General features: G+C 35.0%; 1 protein-coding gene across 3 annotated transcripts; it reads right to left on the bottom strand.

The window, feature by feature from the left end:
* Positions 1-929: 929 nt before the first annotated feature.
* LOC129307239 (uncharacterized protein YNL011C) lies at positions 930-16,650 on the bottom strand. 3 transcript variants are annotated; one of them, XR_008592325.1, is made up of 14 exons: positions 16,100-16,648; positions 15,876-15,992; positions 15,575-15,707; positions 14,628-14,724; positions 14,026-14,069; positions 13,012-13,168; positions 12,767-12,838; positions 11,220-11,303; positions 6,137-6,238; positions 3,804-3,851; positions 2,628-2,753; positions 2,237-2,329; positions 1,422-1,693; positions 930-1,330 (listed from the first exon to the last, which is right to left on the bottom strand). XR_008592325.1 is itself a non-coding variant. In XM_054948138.1 (14 exons), exons 1-13 carry the CDS (start codon positions 16,290-16,292, stop codon positions 1,553-1,555), a joined length of 1,407 nt encoding a protein of 468 aa, XP_054804113.1. In that variant the 5' UTR covers positions 16,293-16,650; the 3' UTR covers positions 930-1,421; positions 1,517-1,552. The 3 variants fall into 3 exon arrangements, 2 of the variants coding, with proteins under 2 accessions (XP_054804113.1, XP_054804112.1); XM_054948138.1 differs by having other exon boundaries at positions 930-1,421; positions 1,517-1,693; positions 16,100-16,650; XM_054948137.1 differs by having other exon boundaries at positions 1,239-1,693; positions 16,100-16,649.
* Between the last annotated feature and the right edge of the window lie 663 nt (positions 16,651-17,313).

A 17,313-nucleotide genomic window follows, 5' to 3' on the forward strand; every position in this document is an offset into this window, starting at 1 on the left:
TTACATAATTACAACTTTTATTCTATCAATTGTAAAAATTAAACAAAAAAATGCTTCTCACATGAGCTTTTTTATTTTAAACAAATGGCAATTTAAGCATTTAACATAACATTATTAATGTCAAAAAAATACCTAAGGGCTTCAAAGAAATTATAACATTCCAAGTGACTTGATTATCATTTATATAATTCAGTGAAATTTTATTGTCATTCTTTCAAAATGAAATCTAATTTAATTTTTTTAAAAATAGCATTTTAGAATTTTTATTTTTTTCAAAAATATATTATAAAAACTTAATGTGGCATAAAAAGATTATTTTTCAGTTTTTATTTAATATGTTTCAGACAACTTTTTTATTAATTGCCTCAAATTTGTGTATTTTGTAAATATGCTACATAGGATTCATTGAAAATTTCATTCGTCATCATGCAAAAAGCTTGTATGAATCAACAAGTCACCTGTATTTATAATTTTATACGGTTTTCGGTCGTCCCGTAGATGTAGTACCGCAATTTTTGTGTAAAATTATGCAAGTTAATTTAATTATAATTATTACCTGTGTAAAATTAATGTTAAAAATCACATCGAATTTAGTCATGGTCATTATATATGTATATATAATTAAATAAACTTACTCTTAAATTACTGAATGCTTGTATAAGTTTCTTGTTAAATTAATTCCTTTAATTTCAAAAAATAAAAAATAAAAAAATAACAATCAATACTAGGGAAGTCCATTTTCCTTCTATATAAAGTTGGTCCAAAAGAAAAAGAAAATTTGTATGATTAACAATTCATGTCCAAACGCTTGTTTAAATAGCTAGCGACTTAGATAGCTTAATCTAGGATCTCAGTGTTCGAGTCTTGAAATATGCAACCATGCAGTTGAACATACAAAGTATGTCTTGCTAATAGTACCTGCAAAACCCTTTGAAAAAGGACCCCACCTACATGGAGATCTGAATTAATCTGAAATAGAGTGGGCAGACAAAGAACCCAAGATACCCACACTTTTCAAGATACTAGGTGGGAAATAAAAAAATAAATAAATTCATGTCTAAGTATTGCTTAAAGAAACGCACGTTTTAGGGATGACGGGCACAGAACACCATCCCAAACACGACATCAATCAATGAACCAAAACTCGATTCATTAAATACTCCACGGGGAAGATAAACCGGGAAAAAGAAAATGAACGCTAAAATATACCGAAGGTTCAAGATTATGTACACGATATGTACACAAAGTAAAACAGATACTTTCTCAACAATTGATGATCAAATTAACAGGATATATCAGCGGCGTCTGAACTGAATACAGAGAGAATCACCTGGAATTAGTTCCAATGTAAGATTCTACATAATCAACATATATTTAAACTGAGAATCACTTGAATCAATAGTTGTGGCAGGATGAATTACCTGAAATCAAGACCAGTCATTTAACATCAGAAAGAAGATGGAAGCTGCGCCATGGAAAATTTGCTGTTCACCGGACATTTTCCGATTGCTTATACCTTGGGAATAGTGAGCCACAGGACTCGACTCGACAGTCACATGGCAAAAGATTTGGCTTGCCTCAAAGTAACCTGTGACTTCATGTATCTGTTTATTAGATCAGCAAGAGCTTGTATCAATGATTTGGGGTCATATATCACTCCAACTTTAGGATCACGTATCGAGTCAACAGCTATCTGCAGAAATAACAAACGTCAGATGCTCATAAAGTATACATAGATATGACCCAAACTTCATAAAGTATACATAGAAATGTCATTGAATCACTTGCTGCAATGACAAAAACCCGATTGAACATCTTAAAATCAAGCTTTTGTGAAAGCCAACTTGACACGGAAAAAATTGTAAACAAGGACTCAGTAGTCAAGGTTTTAACTCATATGGACCAATCACCATTGTGGTTATTCAGTTTATCATTTGAACTGGATAACCATACTTGGTGGTTATATGGTCCTATATCATAATTCCCACACTAAGTGCATGTCTGGTTTCCAGTTGGGAATCACCAAAACCATGTTTTGGTAGTTTTCAACAGGAAATCAAACATATCACAAGTCATTTCGACAGTTCAACATGTCATATGCAGCCCAAAAGTACGCAAGCTCTGTCTCTGAATTTGTCCACTCGAAAATTAAAAACCCTAGGTCTATATTTTGATCACGGCAAAGATGATACTCCTGCTCTCGGTCACTATTACTTTGACTTATAAACCAACATACCACTTCACGTATTCCTTGGGAAGCCAAACATTCTTCATCAACTGGAATTTCACCATCTCTTGGGACCAACAAAGTATTGATATACTGTCTAGGCTGCACAAATTTTTTAATAGAAGAAAAATTTGTGTCAAGAACAGGAGGACAGGACTTTGCAGTATAAGAAATGCTCACGACAGGGGGGAAAAGGCACATAGATGACGTGTCCCTAGTGTAGCAAAAAGCAATCAAATTGACTAAATGTATGGATTCTGGTTTTATGGGATTTCTTTAGCTACAAAAAATAGTACAAATAAGTGAATAATGGCTCTCTTAATGAAGCCAATTATAAATCATATGCTTTAATTGCACTTGGCCCCAGGTAATTTGTTGATGAACGGATTTCAACACTAACCAGGTTCTGCAAGCGATTACAGGGATCTCCATATGTTCGATTGAGAGCATCTGTAATGGCAGCAACAAAGCATGAAGCTGAAAAACCACTTGTCTCCCGGTCATGTGTGCCATTTAACATAAGTACCTGTCAACTTTTTTCCTCAAATTATTATTAACAATCTAGCACATAAGTCGCATAAGTTTCAATGAACGAGACACAAATCCAATCCACCATCAAGTAGCCAAAACAAGGTATAATGCAGTCCAATTTCGTAGGAAAGAGCTTGGTTAGTGCCATGCAAGTAAACAAGAATATCTATATATATATCCATTAAATAAAATAGTTTCATCTATCTAGATAAGAGACGTGCTACACTTGAACTTTTTAATTCTTTGGGTCTCATCATATCGGACTTGGGACTTGCCACCATATCAAAGGAAATAAGGCTATGCCCATTTTGGCCTCGATCAAGCAGCACAGCGATGCGAACAAGGTACAATCCCATTGATTGTCTTGCAATAAAATTTTTTTAAAAAATGCATCTTATTGAGACCCCAAACTTAGTTAGGAAATGGGTGGAGCCGACCCATAAGCCCTATTATACATTAGAAGTATCATTCATAAAGCTTGGACCTTCTTGTAAGGATTTAGGGCCCGACCCATAAGCTTATATTTATTTATTTTTTAAAATTTTTATTGAATACAAAATTAGTAAGCAAAACAAAATATAAATTATAACATCTAAAGTTTAAAGTGTAATTCTTCAGAGGATAAATAAAAAATACAACACAATAAAAAATTATAAAATTTGATAATTCAAATTTAAATTTGTTACATGTAAATAAGGGGGAGAAAATATAATCACATTAAATACATAAACTTTATGTTTCAAAAAACATCAATTTTACATCATAACATTACACTACAAACTTAAACCATGAAATTTAAGATTTCTTTTAAAAATAATTTTTTTAACATTAAAAAATAAATAAATAAGGGCTAGCCCAAGTTCTTCAAGGCAAGTCCTATTGGGCATGCCCCATAAGAACTCGGGCCCAAAAGCCCTATCTGTCATTTTCAACCAATTCTCAAAGCCCATCCCTTAAAAAAAAAAAAATGGGCCGGACGATCTACCAATCTCATCATCTCTTGCCAATGAGCTAAGCATTTGGTCATAACATGATAAGAAAATACCTTTAGACAGGATCTTGAAGATATGATCTCTCCAATCCCCAGCAACACCTGGAAAAATATGACAGTCAGTACACATATAATGGTATGATAGGACCAGCAATAATAACATCTAATGGTATTATGCTTTTCCAATATTATCATTCCCACTACATTTTCTTTCTTTAATATTCTTTTACAAGTAGAATATTAAATGAAGAGCATTTTTTAGAAGTTTATATACTTGTTTTGAAAAATAAAGTTGTGAAATATATTTGATGAGTTTTATTGGTATATATAACTTTGTCTAAAAATATCTTATAAATTGAGATGGAAGGAGTATTAATCAATAAAAATATTTTAACCAACTGAAAAATTTATTTTATAATATATAACATATATAACATATAATGGGTATATTATATGTAAAAGGTACATTATATATATATATATATTCTAAGGGGCAGGTTTAGCTTTTTAACTATATCACACACAAACACACACACACACACACACAAAGGGGGTGGAACCCTGGCCACCCTCACTACTAATGTGGTTCTGCCCTTGCCCAGAAAGTCAAATTTTAAAAAACCCTTAAAACTATTTTTCAAGGAACACCTGATATCCTATGCTATGAGTTGATGCAAAATAATTCATCAACTAATTAAATCATAGCATGCAACACCTACTGTTCATTTTGCACCAACGGATGTTAGTTGACCAAGTGAAAGAACTTTGTTGGCTGAAGCTCTGTTCATGTGGCATGACATATGGTGGAAAAAAAAAAAAGCTGGAATGCCACATAATGCCTTAAAAAAAAAAATCTTTCTCCTTATTCCTCTCCAACTCTGTTCCTTACGTCGAGTAGAGTAGGGCTAGTGGTAAGAGCTGCTATTTCCATTGAGAAGAAGACACCTGAATCCGAATGCCCACAAACTTTTCTCAATGAAAATGACAATGGACGTTCTTCTGCAGCTCGTCAATCACAGCACAGCCGCCGGTGTGGATGAATTAGTGCTCAAAGGCTTGCTTGAAATCTGTGGCATGCTGTCACTCTTTCCGTATTCCGTAAACATGTATTCTGTCTCTGAGATCTTCCTGAAACCCATTTTCTTGCATGGCTTAATGGGTTTTCTCCACCTATTGTTGCTTTTGAGGTTGTTCGTCTCGTGGGTGTGCAAGAAAATCACTAAAAGACATGGAGATAGTTCAGGAGAGAAGTTCAATAAAACTCTGCACAAGAAAATTTTATTGTGTTCTTTGGGTGTTTCTGGGTTCAATCTTATCCAATGTCTATTTAATTACTTGGATTCAAGTAGAAATTATTGGACTGATGAAAAACTCACGACCTTTTTGGATTTGGCTATTTATGCAATTGCTTCGGGGGCATTTTGTGTTTGCTTGCACACTGTATTCATCAATTCAGGCGAGAGGATTTTCCCATTGGATTGATGTGGGTTTGATGTGATCAAAGGCCAATATAGAGCATATTCTGGCATGGAGCAAGTGATTGATGCTAGCTCTCAAGGTCTCAACCCAGAAGCAGGAGATGAGATAATGGCAAGTGGGTCAGAGAGAAGATGAGATATGGAAAAATGAATATAGGCACCACAGTTTATAATAAATGGACGTTAGTCTAGAATAAACGATAGGCTTTGGGTGCTATGGTTTAATTGGTTGATGAATTATTTTGTAACAGTTCATAATAAGATACTGGATGCTCTTTGAAAAATAATTTAAGGGTAAAATTGATCTTTAACCCTTTTAAAAATATGGAGAAATTTTTGGGGAGAAAACATTGGTTCGATCATTATTACATTGCAACACCATCCCATGGTGTGAAAAGCATCAATCTACGGTCTGTACTAAGTTTGCAATCACCATCCCCAATAGAGGGGAGAAATCCAGATGGTTCGGTTCACAATCACTTCTCTCCCTTGTGATTGAAGTCCATTATCAACTGAAACCCTACCCTTGAAGAGCTGAAACCATCCCACTAAAATTCCTCTATATACAGTTATTGTTACTTGATGCTCATAAATGCTAAAGTTCCCGTAGCAAATAAAATATTTATCTATTCAGTAGATAAGCATTCTTTGACACAACTGATATCAAGATTTAATAATCACAGAATATCAATTAATTTTGCAATTGTTGGGAGTGGGCCTTTCTCATCATATTGGGCCCCCTCTAACTTTAGGGTTTCTTTGGTATTTTCCCGTTTATTTAGCTACATCGTTGGCCCAAAAAAAAAAAAAGTAGCTACATCACATCGTCAAGAAGAAATGTCATATAACTATGGAACAACTAAGAATCTTACTTGTTATAAAAAGAGAGAAAGAAAGAAAGGAACTTACCAGTGAAGGGCAGATAGAAGTAAAAAGAGAACCCATGGCATAAACAATGCAATCCACATTATTCAACTGCTCTAGTACAGCAGGATTAGCAGCAGGAAAGACCTATTTGAAAAGAAGATGAAGGAAGTAACGGTTATGAACCAGTAGTTTATGTTCAAAACTGAACCAAAATGACTAAAACTGAAAAAGTAGGTCCAAATCAGTTTTTTACATGATCAAACCAATTTGATCTGGTTGATTTGGTATGGTTTCGCTTGATTAAATTCCAAACTTAAAAAATGGCAAAAATTGATATTGTTCAGAAAATGTCACCGACCAATAAAGCTGATCACTGATAATAACCAGAATAAAATATGGATGAAATAAAACACAAGTATATGAAGTAATAATTGTTATCCCCTACAATGTAACATCATTTTTCTATTCCCACATGAGTGCGCATTCTGAACAGTTAGATACAAATTCAGAAATTCTATGGGTATAATATTAAGTCAATAATCATGTACTCCTTTTATCCCAAATTATAAAACAATTTGATACAAAATTATGCATACCAATAAAGCTCAATAATGACACTTTAAACTTACTTTTTCAAAATAAAAAAATAAGCTTCCAAAAATATCCTTTATTTAATATAAATTTAAATCTACGCACTCACTACAATCATTTCAATTCTCTCTCCACTTGAAGGATCATATTGGAAAAGCTTTATTGATGAAATCTTATTTTTATCAAATTATCTTACATTTTGGGACAACAAAATATCTCCAAAGTTGTCTCATAATTTGGGATGGAAGGAGTATTTATGACAGCAATCATCTAAGTATTTGGAAAATAAATATTTGGCCAAAAAAAAAATCGAAACACTTAACCAAATTATATGGACTATAACCCTAAACAAAATAGGTTTAATATTCGACCAAAAAAATCGACTTTACCTAATAGGACAAGGCTTGTTGCTGTTGTATTCTACTAGATTGACTTGCTCAATTCAATTTGGTTTTGGTCAAAATTGAACCACACCAAAACTATGAAAAACTCTCATTACCGAGGAATTCCATAGCAAATCAGTATATTGATATTTGTATTGTAAGAAAACATTGAATACATGCCAAGTTACGCTAAGTTGCAAGCTAATATGGATTGCACTCATATTGCACTGAAACCAGAGATTCTAGATTTCCATAAAATTAGACCATAAATTGAAAATATAGAAGGTTAACACCAGAATTTTAAGGCATCAGTTTGCAACAACTAATCATCAGACATCCTTGAATTCTGCTTATAATTCTGCAACAACTAACTCCGCCTATGTTTATAGCCGGTCCCAAGCCCGGGTAAAGGAGGAGGGTTGTGTTAGGCCATCAACAGCCAATGTAAAACTTTGTTGAATCTATCATGAACATGGACAATAGACGTTATAATGTTAATGCTAGGTCGTTGCCCGTAAGTAACGCGCTGCATGGCTCGAGTACAGTGATAAGTAAGTTAGAGCCGCTGCATCAGCGCCCGGATGTAGTGTTAAATGAGCAAGGGCTACCGCGTCATTCTGGACGCACGTGGCTAAAGAAGTTAGTCCATAAGAGCAAAATTAGATTTGGTACTTGGAATATTGGGACATTAAATTGTAAATCTGTAGAGGTTGTAGGGGTTATGATTCAAAGAAAAATCAATATCCTTTGCCTGCAAGAAACAAAATGGCGTGGAGAAGAAGCTAAGGATATTCAAGGTTTCAAACTTTGGTATACAGGAAAAGTAAGTGCACGCAATGGAGTAGGCATCATTATAGATAAAGAGTGGAAGAAGAATGTTGTAGAAGTTAGCAGAATTGGAGACAGAATTATTTCCCTAAAAATGATAATTGGATGTGAGACTGTTAATATTGTTAGCGCTTATGCGCCGCAAGTCGGGACAGAAGCTAGTCTTAAGGAATTATTTTGGGAGGATCTGGAGGAGTTGATTCGACATATACCACAGAGTAAAAAAATTTTTATTGGAGGAGACTTTAATGGGCATGTTGGGAGGAAAGCTGGTCAGTATGCGAGGGTGCATGGGGGTTTTGGTTTTGGAGAGCTAAACAATGAAGGACAAACTCTTCTTGATTTCTCATTGGCGTATGATTTTAAGATTGCCAACACTTGTTTCAAGAAAAGAGATGAGCATCTCATCACTTAGAAAAGTGGAGCCTCAAGGTCACAGATTGATTTTCTTTTGGTTAGGAATACAGATAGAAGACTTTGTAAAAATTGTAAGGTGATCCCCGGAGATGCTGTAACGACACAACATAGGGTCCTAGTCCTTGATGTGTGTATTATGAGTAAAATCCAAAAACGTCGACAAGTAGTAACACCAAGGATTAGGTGGTGGCAATTAAAAGGTAAGAAGCAAGATATTTTCAAGCGAAATCTTTTGGATAAAGGAATTTGGGAATCTCAGGGAAGTGCTAACATCATATGGGAGGATATGGCTAAAAAGATACGGGAGGTTGCAAAAGTAGTTTTGGGAGAATTGAAAGGTTCTGGTCCGAGAGATAAGGAATCTTGGTGGTAGAATAATAGTGTACAGGACAAAATCAAGTATAAGAAGAACTGTTTTAAAGCCATACATTTGTGTAACAATAAGGAAAATTGGGAGAGGTATCGTATGGCTAAGAAGGAAGCTAAGAGAGCTGTGGGTGAAGCTCGTTCTAAAGCTTTTGAAGAATTTTATAAGAATCTTGAGACGAAGGAAGGAGAGCAAAATATTTATAAGATTGCCAAGAGTAGGGAAAGAAAATCAAGAGATCTAGAACAGGTAAGGTGTATTAAGGATGAAGAGGGAAGAATTTTAGTTACAGATGATGAAATTAAAAATAGATGGGAGACTTACTTTTCTAAACTTTTCAATGATGGAGAAGATTCATCTAGTAACTTGGAGGATTTAGTAACTGGTGAAGGAGAACAAAATTTATCATTCTATCGAATAATACGTGATAAGGAGGTAAAGGAAGTTCTTAAGAAAATGGCAAATGGTAGAACCAACGGACCTGATTGTATATCTATCGAAGCGTGAAAATGTTTAGGTAAAAAAGAGGTGAGATGGTTAACTAAGTTATTTAATGTGATTCTACGGTCCAAAAAAATGCCTGATGAGTGGAGGAGAAGTATATTAATTCCTATTTATAAAAATAAAGGAGATATTCAGAATTGTACTAACTATAGAGGGATTAAACTCATGAGCCGCACAATGAAATTATAGGAGAAAGTAATTGAGCACAGGTTGAGATTGGAGACAAGTATTTCTGAGAATCAATTTGGTTTTATGCTAGATAGATCAACTACAGAGGCGATTTATCTACTAAGGGGATTAATGGAAAAGTATCGTTGTAAAGATAAAGATCTACACATGGTTTTTATTGATTTGGAAAAAACTTATGACCGTATACCAAGAGAAGTGCTTTGGAAAGCGTTGGAAAAAAAGGGAGTACGGCTTGCTTATATTAAAGCCATACAAGATATGTATGAGGGGGTAAAAACTAGTAAAAGAACACCTAATGGTCAAACAAAGAATTTTCCTATAAAGATTGGACTACATCAGGGATCATCTCTGGGTCCTTATTTGTTCAACTTGATTTTAAATGTTTTGACGGAACATATTCAAGAGAAAATCCCGAAATGTATGCTCTTCGCGGATGATATAGTTCTTATAGCAGAGACAAGAGAAGAGGTTAATTGTAAACTTGAGTTATGGAGGAAGACATTGGAGTCGAAAGGTTTTCGTCTGAGTAGAAGTAAGACGGAATATTTATATTGTAAATTTGGTAAAGGAATATTCGACAATAATTTGAAAGTGAAATTAGGAGATCAAATTATACCTCAAGTGGAAAAGTTTAGATATTTAGGAGCCATTATTCAAAATGATGGCGAAATCAGTGGAGATATTTCACATAGAATTCAAGCTGGGGAGTTTAATTGGAGAAAAGCTAAAGGAGTTATTTGTGACCATAAGGTGCCTAATAAACTTAAAGGAAAGTTTTATCGCACTGCTATCAGACCGGCAATGTTATATAGTAGTGAATACTGGGCTCTAACGGGACAGCAAGAGCATAAAGTTGAAGTAGCAGAGATGAGAATGTTACGATGGATGTGCGGACATACACGTAAAGATAAAATTCGAAATGAGCATGTATGCGAAAAAGTGAGGGTGGCACCTATTGAGGAAAAAATGGTAGAAAATCGGTTGAGATGGTTTGGGCATGTACAAAGAAGACCAAGGGAGGCACCAGTGAGAAGAGTGGAACATATAACTTTGAGTCCGATTAAGAAAGGTAGAAGAAGGCCTAAGAGAACACTCTTGGAAGTTGTTGAACGCGATCTCTTAATTAATAATATTCCTAAAAGCTTGATAAATGATAGAGCACAATGGCATCTTGCAATCCATGTAGCTGATCCCACCTAGTGGAATAAAAGTTTGTTGTTGTTGTTATTGTTGTTGTTTCTTCTGATGTCAATAAGAGTGAAGCTCTCTAATTTATTGATATATTTTTATTTCAACTATTTCTTTCATGGTTAGAGAATGATTAATAATTTCTCTTCTATGGAAGTTTTCTTCTTCCATTACCCAACAGAAAAGAAATACTTTATTAATAGTAGGCTAAAATATAAAAAAATCCCTTGAACTTTAAGGGGGTTGCATATGACAACCTCACCTTTATATGTTTAAAATTAACCTCCTCAATCTCTTAATTTTTTTTTTTCAAAACCCCTACCATGTTAATAACTTTGTCATTTTATTAATAGAGTTTTCCATGGTAGATTAATAAAATACACATGGCACCTAACATGGAAAAAAATCTACAATATATTAATTTAATCATACAGGGTTCAATCCTGGTTCAACCACAGTCAGACCATTGACCCATGAACCAATACTTTAACCAGTTTAATGATAAATGCTTCTATAATTGCATAATCTATTTAATCCTTTTAACTTTATTTCTTTTCTCATTCTATAGCGCAATGCATAAAAAAGATGAAAGAATCATACACCACTAACTCTCATATGACATTGCAAATACTTAGACATAATAAGACAAGCCATTAACCTCATGAAGCAAATTTTTCCCTTCACTTGACATGTAGAACACTCGCTTTATTCTTGAAGGAAGTGCTGGAGTTGAAGAGTTTTCCTGCCCATGAATGCATAAAACTTAAACATTAGAAGTGCACGATACAAAAGCCAAGAAACAGTAGCACAGTACAAATACCTGGTAATTTCATATATAGAGAAAAAATATATATTGGTGAAGATAAAAAAATAGAGTGAGGACAAGGAATGCCCCCAGACCATAAATGAAAAACTAAACAATCAATAGCATAACAAACTTATCATTTATTGCTTTTCACTATAACCGCATCAAACTTTAAAACATATATATATATATATATATATAACTACATAAGTAAACTTCGTAAGTATTCAAATCAAAAACCAATATTCATTGGCTTGGATATTAACCCAAGCTTATCAAACTAAGTTACTTCATATCACTCACTTTAATATAAGAAGAGGAAAATCAAAGGACTTAGCTAACCCTAAAAATCTATTTTCTAACATTCAAACTAAACAGGCATTCTAGGCTGCATCAATCTGAAGTCTGAACTAAAATACACCACAAACACTGACATACCGCCATGCATACAATATCAACATGCACTCCACGCCATACAATTGAGCATGGTTATTGACATGAAATAAAGGCCAAACATAGAGATTAAATCCTCTCAATATTCTGATTCATTATTCCACATGGAACTCACTGTGATATCCAGTATACCTTAATTTTTTTATAATGATGATTATAATTACTAAGGGTTACTAGGATTTATGAATTAACACTTTAGAAATGTTAAAATCCAAAAATTAGCAAACTTTGTAGTTATTGGCTCTCATCTTATTACTTGAACTTGCATGAGTTTGTGTTAATAAGGTGTTACTAGATCTTCTCATGTTCCATGTTTTAATAATGGATCTATCAGTTGAAGAAAATGTCAATCCTCATAGGAATCAGATTTTATTCTTTGACTGTGTCTTTGTGAGATAAGTATAGGTTTATGTGGGAACACTTGTAATGCTTTCTTCAGTTCAATGTTTATATGATTTATTCAGCAAACTGCTATCTTGGTTTAGGATCCAATAAATTCCTATATGCGACTGGTGGCAAAGCTTAGTTAATATTCTTCTTCAACTCCTATCTTCATTTATTCTCAAACACAAGTCCATTTTCCACTTTAGGCTCCTTCACTGGCTTTTCAGGAAGTAAAAGTACTTCAGCATGGAGTCCTTAGCATATGATAGGACTTAAGTGTCAACACTAGACCACAGAAATCAGAAGGTAATGATCTCCTTTTGATAAATCTTTAACCTAACAGGTGATCTTCATGCCAAACTAGGTAGTCATTCAGTGGCTGCATGGTATGTATAATTTATTTCAGCGAAGTTCCCTTTTTGGCAATAGAACTTCAGCCAAAATGCTGTAAGACAGTAAGTGTAAGCATATTATCACAGATAACATACTAGCACGCCTATTAAACAGACTCCACGGACAGAAGTGTAAAAATCTTATCATAGATAGATATCATACTAGGGCACCTTTTTAACGGGCTCCATGGATCCACTGGTTGGATGAGAAATTTCATTCTGTCCCCGTATTATAGTTCCATCCTAAAATATGAATGAAAGGGATAATGCAACAGATTAAAAATGTTTCTGGAACTCACCTTCAAGAAATTTTAGATTTATTACTTTTACAAAGAAAAATATACACCCAGAATAATAACTCTACGGAACCATATCATGGGTAAAATGTTAATCGGATATAGAACCATCAACCATACCCATAATTCACATCCTAATGTGAGCCTATCATTGGTTGAAATCACTGGTAAGACCAGGCTATCAGAGGGAATTTCTGATACACGAGAAAACAAAAATATTGCAGCATCCAGGGACTGAAAAAATATACGTGCTCCTGCAAAAAAGAAATTCCCAACACTGCAAGGTTTATAAGATGTCAGTAAAGTTGCTGTAGCATGGTATTAGACAAAGAGTATTTTTTTCTGTTTTGGCCAAAGACAAAGAGTAATTATGGATTATGTATATTGCCACTTTATAGGATGAGGAACCTGCTTAGCTCATAATAACTGGTCATGAAAATAAAATACAAGCTGCACACGTAGTAGGTTATAATTTGCAAAGGAAAGTAAGAAAACAAAAATCCCATTACTGACAACTATCTCCACTACTTCGAAGGCAAGAGGTTGAATGAAGGCTCTTGAATCCATATCTAACTTTGTGCTTCAATTTTTCTAATAATTACTGCAAAGAAGGTTACTCCTTCCTATGTCCAAATTTTCAAGAAGATTTATTCCATAGTCTCTCAAAATAATAATCCTATCGCAAAGCCTGGAACTAAAGCAATCAGTTAGACTACACTAAAACAAAGAGGATAAATTGGTGGACATGGTAATGATATTAGTTTATCAAGTCCCTGGCACGTTATTCATTTCAATTTAGAAAGCATGTTATTTCACATGGTAAGATGGTGGGCTGTTCTTGTAGCCTATACATAATAATTTATTTTTGTGTAGCTTTTATTAATTACTGGGCCTTTTATTGATCACTTTGGCATCTTACTGAATATCCAAACTTTGGATCAAGGATGGTCAAAGAGATTGTATCTATCCTTCTTTTCACCAACATTGCCATAAAATGAAGCTAACATTCTACCAGACAAACCACTGAGCTTACATAGCATTCATGTTACAGTCAGGCCAGTTCTGCACTAAAACAATTAGACCTTTAAACTCACTCTAGTGAAGAAAATCAAGATGAAATGATAGACAAACAACCTGCCATTGCTGAAACAAAATGATTCATTGGATCGCCGAATGATCTGTACAAAGACAATGAAAGCCCACATTTTCCGCCAAAATATTGGAAGAGCGTAAAAGATATAAGCAAAGCATTTAGAACAACTTAGAAAATAATAATAGGAAAAGTAGTAGCAATATTTATAATAACAAACTCATGATGATGATGATGATGATGAAGAAAACAACATACTAAAGGGTAAAATATTAGAAAGATAACAATATTAATAAAAATAATATTTGTAGTGATAAATAACCTTTAACAAAATAGTGTATTTTAAATAAAGACCTCATATTGCAAATGTGATAAATTGGCATAATATGCGAGTTAGAGAGAGAAAACTAAACTCTTGAGAAATACTAGCCCCTTTCTTGCCAAAAAAAAAAAAAAAAACTCATGGAGAAAAAGAGGATGAAATTATCAATTTGAATCAAGAATCCACCATCTAGACAGCAATTATATATACGATGTATTTAGCTAATTTCAAAAACAATGAGAAAAAACATGGAAAAAGGCTGTTAATTGACAGAACAGAAATCCAAGAGAGAGAAAAAAGCATCAGTTTGCACATGGAGATCACCTGATTCTGGAAATAAGCAAGAAAGGCTCGAATAGTCTCCCTATAGGGTCTTGACACACCTCTCCATAGAGAGTGATCACCCTCCACAATAGAATACCTACAATGGGAGCTCAGCTTACTGCTAGACCAACAGTATTACTCAACAATAACATTTAGCAAATCACACGAGGAGCGAAGAAAATATTCAAAACAATTTTTTCCCATTAGATTGAGACACATGACCAGTTGGCTAGAGGGATCACATCCCATAATGGAAAGCATAAGTTAGTAGTAAGAGTTCCATCAAAGCTAGACGAAGGATAGATAGCACTAGTCAACTACTCACTCAAATAAACACAAATAATTGAAAAGGAATATGATAAACTAAGCGAAGGATAGATAGCACTCGTCAACTACTCACTCAAATAAACACAAATAATTGAAAAGGAATATGATAAACTAAGAGATTACATAATTGCAGCACAAGTGGAAGAAGGGAGAGATGAAAAGAGACAGACATTCGTTGACTATAGGAAATTAGACCAAGACTGACGTCCTCCTAAGGCAGAAGTTACAAAGGGATAAAGCCTTTCATTGTACAAATATAACCATTTCAGCTTTATCTTATTAGATTGATTTCTGAAACATATTTCTGAATAGATCAAAATTTATATTCCAAGTTTTTTTATGGACCAACACTAATTGGTAATGATTTATATTCCAGGAAGTAATTAGCAGTTTAGCACATATGACTCACTATTTTGTAACCAATTTTTTATCTCATTTCTTGGCCCTGTGAATGTGCGATCCAAACTGCAGTCGATCTGAAGGACAGATCCAATGGAATTTAGAATGATGATCAAGGAAATATAAGAGATGTAACATTAAAGTAGTGCCATTCTGAGTTTGCCAAAGAATAATTATTCACGTCAGGAAGAAGGCTTTTCAGAGCATCAATAAAGCGGTACCATTCTGATTTAGCATGATGCGGATCAAGTGATAGACGATGACCAAGTAATCTGCGAACCGCAAGAGCCTCCGCCGTACTGTGATTAGACAATCTCAGACACCTGGAACGTATGTCTCCAACAGCAGGACCCCCTGTAAATTAATCCATCAACGAATCAAATTTCTAATTCCTATTTCTAATAAGCATAAAAGTAACAAATTTTCTCAAACATTGATTAAAAACAGATCTTGGAGGAAGATAAAATCAAAATTTCTCAAACGTTGACTAAAAACAGATCTTGCTGGAAGTGAAATAGTTACCAAGGACGCGGACAATTTCAGCCGTACTTCCACCATCATCAGAAACAGGGAGAACATGAGCGACACGAGTGGTAAAGTTCTTAAGCTCTTCCGCGACGCCATTGAACGCTGTCCCGCCTGCACATCGAACCCCGAAAAGCGCTTAAATGTCCGAATCAACACGCGAGAAGAAGCAAAGAAAAGAGTAAATCAGACGGCAGCGAGTGAATGAAGCCATCAGGTACCTGAAAAGACGAGCAATGCGGGTTGCGGGTGACTAGGCTTAGCGTCCGAGGAACAACGACATTGGTGATACTGTGAAGGAAACGAAGCCATAGACGAGGTCGACGGTGAAGGGGAAGAAGATGTGGAAAGTAGGCTGGGGCAGGAGAAAGGGAGGGTCTTCCGCAGGGTGGAAACCGCCCAACTATCGGCCATGTTCCCGCGTCTTCGGCAAACAGACTTTAGTTTCACTGACACTCGCTGCCTGCTACCGCTTTCCTCATCCTACTGCCGTTGTGTCTCGGACCCCACGTCCACGCTACTCCCTCCACTTATTTAGGGGGAATCTCATTGAGGAACCCAAAATCAGGATGTTGGCAAAGAAAGTCCAATAGAATTTGACACTATTCTGGCGGCCAAGAGCCTCTCTTGCAAATTATATCTCTTGATGAATTAACTCATTTGCCCCTTGCATTGACAGCCGCTCTACATTCAACTTGCATCTCATGTCTCTCTCTCCCCCTTCCATCATCTCCTTGCCTCTCATTCTTGGATTTTCCATTTAAACCTTAATTGTTGTCGCCGGCTGTCTAATACCACCACCTCACATCCTCTACCCCTAGAATAGAGACAGCGACTCGTGAGGCGTGATATGGGTGGGTATCTCCATGGATTTTGTCACACATCCCTTCCTCAATCTTGTTTGCCTCACGTGATATAACATCCTAAGCCTTTAATCTGGAGATTTTAAGTGTTTTATAAGGATAGTAAAATGGTAATTTCTAAGTGAATTTTAGATTAATTATATTTTTGGGAGACTAATGTACTTAATGAATCATTGAATAATCTTAAAAGAAGATTAGGTCAGTATTTGAATAAGCCGTGGCATGGAGGAAGAGACCCAAAATGTTAGGGATTCTTTGTGCAATGCGCCGCGGTACATACACAAAATTTGCACTTATCAGTCGTAAAACAAACTGGAAATCAGAAAGGAGAAAGAGAGAAAATGAAAGGAGCGACGGAGGAGGGGCTTGTGACTGTTAGGGCTCGACATTGTGAGAGATTTGGAGGCATTTGGAGCTTAAATCATCATTAGATGAGTTCCCTATTCCCTCTCCTTTCCCTTTGTGCGAAATTTCTAACTTTTGGGATAATAAGGGCTTTGATTTCGATTTCTTTAGATTTAGAGCAAAACCCATTGACTTACTTAAGGTCTTTGGGAGTTAAATCAAACCTC

Source organism: Prosopis cineraria, unplaced genomic scaffold, assembly GCF_029017545.1.
Source record: "Prosopis cineraria cultivar Desert tree isolate PC_DT_omini unplaced genomic scaffold, ASM2901754v1 PC3, whole genome shotgun sequence".
Lineage (NCBI taxonomy): Eukaryota > Viridiplantae > Streptophyta > Magnoliopsida > Fabales > Fabaceae > Prosopis > Prosopis cineraria.